At 38.1% G+C, this 6000-nt stretch overlaps 1 protein-coding gene across 1 annotated transcript; it reads right to left on the bottom strand.

Moving 5' to 3' along the window:
- Window positions 1–324: 324 nt before the first annotated feature.
- On the bottom strand, window positions 325–2110 carry LOC110787347 (glycine-rich cell wall structural protein). Its single transcript, XM_056838675.1, has one exon. It carries the CDS (start codon window positions 2038–2040, stop codon window positions 718–720), a length of 1323 nt encoding a protein of 440 aa, XP_056694653.1. The 5' UTR covers window positions 2041–2110; the 3' UTR covers window positions 325–717.
- Between the last annotated feature and the right edge of the window lie 3890 nt (window positions 2111–6000).

The raw sequence follows: 6000 nt of genomic DNA, 5'->3' as shown, positions 1-6000 counted from the left end.
CTTTGTAATCTCTTTTGTTATCTAAAAGATTTGTTGTAATTACAATATTATTTATACGTGGATGTGATTTTTAAGGTTGGAGCTTTAGTTTGTAAATAGGTCAAGACAATCCAAATGCAAGTGATTGTCCCACTTCATTATAACAATTCCATTATTGTAATTTTGCAAGCGTGCTTGCCGCTAACCACAAATTGGAATATATATGCAGTATAACATTCCTATTTTTTTTTTCATATTACATCATACGGAGGATTCAAATATCGTTTAAAACATTTTTACATATTCAAAATCTACTTTCTCAAATAAATACCTCAAGAACTATGGTTAGAAAACAAGCATTTAAAATTTCAAATGCTTGGAGCCAACAGCTTAAATATAAAAATGACAAATGATTCACTGATTGTAATACAATTATTACGAGCACTTGATGAGTAGTACAATTGTAGTAGCTACTTCCTACTAAATATGATTATAATGGAATTTGAAAAAAGTTTATCTAGAAAATACATAATGAATTATTCCAAATAATTTAACGAACCATGATTATACATATTGAGAAAATACGAAAATGCATATTTATATGTTGGACTCTTGGTATCAATACCAATTCAGCTCTCATGCATGGATTTATATATCTCATGCACGGCGGCTTACTTTTTTTTTTTCTCGTGTAACAACTAGAAACAATGTAATAAGACAACGAACTCGGCCTGGACCTTAGTGGTGTCCTCCTCCGAATCCTCCACCAATCCCACCACCTCCACCTCCACCGCCACCACCACCAAACCCACCTCCTCCACCGCCACCGCCACCAAACCCACCACCTCCGAATCCACCGCCTTTCCCGAATCCTCCTCCGAACCCACCACCTTTCCCGAATCCCCCTCCTATGCCACCACCCTTTCCGAATCCCCCTCCTATGCCACCACCCTTTCCGAACCCTCCTCCAGCACCACCTCCAAATCCACCACCTTTACCAATTCCCCCTCCAAAACCACCACCTTTTCCAATTCCTCCGCCAAAACCTCCACCTTTTCCGATGCCACCGCCAATACCGCCACCCTTTCCAAAGCCACCGCCGATTCCTCCACCTTTTCCAATGCCGCCACCTAAGCCACCACCCTTGCCGATTCCGCCACCAAAGCCTCCACCCTTTCCGATGCCACCTCCGATTCCACCGCCCTTTCCAAAACCACCTCCACCACCTAGACCTCCACCTTTGCCAATTCCTCCTCCAAGCCCTCCACCTTTGCCGATACCACCACCGAATCCTCCACCTTTCCCAATTCCACCACCGATACCTCCTCCTTTACCGATACCACCACCAAATCCCCCACCTTTCCCAATTCCACCACCAATACCTCCTCCTTTGCCAATTCCACCACCAAAACCACCACCTTTCCCAATTCCACCTCCTAGCCCCCCACCTTTACCGATTCCACCACCATATCCACCGCCAATTCCGTGGCCACCACCAATGCCACCGCCAATTCCATGACCGCCTCCAATGCCACCACCTATTCCATGGCCACCTCCAATGCCGCCGCCGATTCCATGGCCACCTCCAATACCGCCGCCGATTCCGTGGCCACCTCCGATTCCGCCACCAATTCCGTGGCCACCACCGATTCCGCCACCAATACCGCTACCAATTCCGTGGCCACCTCCGATGCCACCACCAATTCCGTGGCCACCTCCAATGCCACCGCCAATCCCATGTCCACCACCTAAACCTCCGCCGCCACCACCTCCTAATCCTCCACCACCACCAGTACCTCCGCCAAACCCTCCCCCAGCACCACCACCATATCCCCCACCTCCTCCGAATCCACCACCTCCACCACCACCTCCACCTCCTCCTCCGCCTCCTCCCCCTCCACCACCAAACCCTCCACCCGTTCCGAATCCACCACCCTTACTAAAGAGAAACTTCTCATCTTCATTCTTCGTAGTCTCCAAACTTCTCGCAGTTACACTTGATATGGCAATGTGAAAGCAAACTAAAAACAACAAAGAAAGTCTTTTAGTTCCTCCCTTCATATTCGAGATTGAAGATATATTAAAAATGGAAATCGATGTAGTTTTTGGTTTTGTTGAGCAAGACTTACAGAGTTTGAGGGGGTTTATATAGAGTTTCTAACTAAAGTCACAAATGCATTAAATTTAGTCTCAACAACCAACTGTTGTACGTACTCCTGTATATTATGGTTGATAATAATATCATAATACACACCCATTATAATTATATTTTGATTTATAAGTTAAATCACCGATTAAATCATCAGCATTTATTAGGCATGGAATTGAAAATTACAGCTATTAATTAGTACTCTTGTGTTATTGTTTCTGATTTTGATTGCTAACCAATTACCGCTCTTTTCTTGCGTGTTGTTTGTATGGCTTTTGCGCCGTACGTGCGTATTGGGTGTTTTTGTAGTAGTGTCCTAGTGAATTTTGATCCAACGACCTTGAGGTTGTGAGTCTTTGTGACGATTCTTGTGACTTTGTGAGATCTAAAACTTTAAAAATTATTAGGTGCATCCGGATACACCATGCACCTAAAAGTATTTTTATGTCGATTGATGGTCCCTATTACATTTTCTCCTCATATATATGGAGAAATGTGAGAGGGTGCACCGTGCACCCAGATGCATATAATATGCTCTACTAAAACTTACCCTTAAGCCAAACCTTTCTTGATTGATAAGTGAGTTTGAATGCACAATCCTTAATTAAAGTGGATAAGCACATGCAATAATATAACAATAATTCATAAATGGTTAATCAGTCAATTTTTATTTTTATTTTTTATGCAAGCTTGGAACACTAAAATAGATAGTTAACAGTTAACAATGCATGATTTTGTTGTAATATTACAACTCTATTAATTCCATCTTGGAGAGTATGTTTATCATTGATCTGTACGTAGACTCCAATCTAGGGATTCTTAATTTCACAAAATCTAACCGTTTCTGGATAAACACAAAGGGTAAATTGACATAAGCAGTTCCAACTATGAGCATACGGTCCGATTTAGCCGGGCTATATTAACGGTTGAGCAGGTTAATTATGCACACGAGGATCATTTTGTGATCATATCCCTAAAAGTTGAGACCACCATGACTTAACCAAAATTTGAGACCTTTTAAAAGTGACCACCAATAGTTATGACCGTTGATATTAATTATACTAAAATCGTATGGAATATGTATATCGATATCCTTCTAGTTGTGTTAGGAAACGAGCCTACAGTATTATGTCAATAATTACCCTATGTAAATTCCTAATAAATCAAAGAGAATTATGTTCTCTATCAGAAGCTATAGCAACGTACATAACTAAGAAAGTGAAGAATAAAGACGAAACTAAAGCTAAGAAAGTAATTAGTATAGAGATAGAAGCTATAGCAACGAAGACTAAAGAGGTGAAGAATAGAGACGTTGTCAAATGAGGTATATGTAAAACAAAGTAATGAGAAAGTGGTGTAAATGATGGGGTTTATAATTTCTCATGATAAACTCACCCGGCCATACACGGATCCGTACATGAGAAAGATTGACCGCATATAAATTTGAAGGTCATTTTAAAACCAATTGGTGATAGGCGGAGTAGCTCACCAATCTTATATGTTAATCAATCTTCCTCTATTTCTTCCATATGGAACAATCTGTCTCAACTCACATATGGATTAATCTTTCGATCAACCTCTCAAGTCTTTTTTTACGAAGGCTAGATGTCTTATAACTTTTATTGAAAAGGTTCTTCAATTCCAAGTTCTAAAAGTAGTAGAAATAATGAGGTTCTCCAAAAAAAAAAATAGAAACATTTTGTTGGACATTTGAACTTCATCACTCAAGTCCAAGTGATCCATAGTTCACCTTCTATTGGCACTAAGACTTGTATATTATATTCATATATGACGTATATAATTTTTAATTGGTTAATTAGAAAGTATTACATGTTAATATTGTTTCATATAATGTACGAACTACGAAGTACACTTCCACGAGGATTGCACTGGATATCTTTCGACGTACAAAATAATCCCTCCCAAACTACTACTACGTAACAATTATGGTAACTCAGCTCCACCATGAATAATCCGTACATATATACTTTCTCCGTTCCGAAAATATCGCCAAAGTCATAGTGTGAATAGTGTAAAAAATAAATGGTGCGATATTTCCGAAACGGAGGAAGTATATATTCACATGCAAATACCGAATCCTTTCTCGTTTTAGTGTAGCTAACTACGAGGTACTTAAGTTATTGCTAACTTGGTTTATTAATAGACATTTTTCCACGAAGAAAAAACTCGAGGAAAACATATGTAAGATGTAGTAGAATTGTAGAAAACACAAGTCCAACATTCATTTATAATTAAGTTCAACTTTCGGTGATTAAGTTGGGTATATATATATGATACTATTTCATTCGAAGAATAACAATTATAAGTTGGTCACTTTAATTTTACCAAAAGAATTGGTACCCTATGAAATATTCTTTATTGCCTTTTGATTAATAGGACACTAATTTAAGAAGTTTGAACAACTATTATTAGTGAGTTCCATCCATGGACCAAACAAGAGGTTTTTAGTTGAATAAACATTAAATGCAATGAGATTATTTTCAAGATCCATATTAATTCTATATCTACCTAGCACATGAAACATGACCCCACTTTACATGTTTTTCTTCTATGTTTGTACTCGTAAAGTAATTATCAATTGATCTAGTTATTGGCTTTTGAAATGGTGAACACTTTTCACTGGTAGAACAATCTTATTTGATTTACATTGTGTTCTCTTTGCCTTAAAAAATATAATAAGTTTCAATTTTAGTAAGTTTAGATAGATCCAATCAGTGTCAATGAGTATACTCTCTCAAGTTTACTTTCTTACGATCATCTCTAATAAGTTCAAATCAGGTCCTACCAAGTTAAATAAGTTAATTATGCTCCCCCCATATTTAATTTAAAGATACACTTTTCTTTTCTGGCATGTCATGATTCTCGCTTCCAATTATATTAATATTTCTTTCTTTCTTGTGGTTCTCACACTTACTCACATAATCTTTTTACTACTTCCTCCGTCCCTTTTTGTTCTTTACGTATTTCATTTCGGGTGTCCCATTTTGTTCTTTACATTTCCTTATATATTATCAAATGAATGCCTTAATATTCTATCAAAATTTGTGCCCAAGAATTATCTTAACCAAATAAATTTGTTGGGGCATTTAATCTCTCACACTTTTCCATTGGGGCATCTCAATGTTAGATTTTTAATAAAAATGATAACATTATAAAATAAACGTAATTATTTCTTATTTTAATAAAAAAATAAATAGAGGAATCTCAATGCACATTAAATAGACGTTAAGTTGCCTATAAAATACTAAACATAAAGAATATTTTAAGACCGAGGGAATACAATAAATAAATTCACCCTGAATACAAGTCTTTGCTCCTCATTTTAGCAGGATATTACCACCCAAATTCTTAGATGCATGTATTCAGGGTGTACATAAACATTTGTACAGTCGTACGCATTAAAAGAGTGTTTTATGTTATTAATAGATCCTTCATATTATCTTGAGGGGGTAGTGTATAAAGATGGTTGTGGGCCGGATTGGGTTGGGCCATCCCTAGGCCCGACACATCCCGGCACAAGAAAAACACGACCTAATACGAGCACGAAGTCATGACCGGGTTGTGGGCCACATATTTTTGAAAAAGCACAACACGACTCGATCCGACACAACAAATCACGCTAATTTTAATAAAATTATGCTTAGGCAAGACGATCCGACCGCTAGTGGGCCAAGACCACGTTTTGAAACTTTTGGCCCGGCCCGACCCAATGAAAAAGTGGGCTTCCATGGACCGGATCCATTATGGGCCGAAGCCCGCCCGGCCCACAACCATCTTTAATTGTGTACTTTAAATGTTCTCTTAATTAACAAGGGGACTCGATTTGGATTTTGAAAAAAAAAATTAACTAA

The sequence above is a fragment of the Spinacia oleracea genome, chromosome 3, assembly GCF_020520425.1.
Source record: "Spinacia oleracea cultivar Varoflay chromosome 3, BTI_SOV_V1, whole genome shotgun sequence".
Lineage (NCBI taxonomy): Eukaryota > Viridiplantae > Streptophyta > Magnoliopsida > Caryophyllales > Amaranthaceae > Spinacia > Spinacia oleracea.
The sequence above is the reverse complement of the archived record's forward strand: the minus strand, read 5'-3'. Positions and strand labels throughout refer to the sequence as shown.

Excerpts from the sequence above, each read along its gene's own strand:
- LOC110787347 (XM_056838675.1), bottom strand. The coding sequence starts at position 2,040 with ATGAAGGGAGGAACTAAAAGACTTTCTTTGTTGTTTTTAGTTTGCTTT.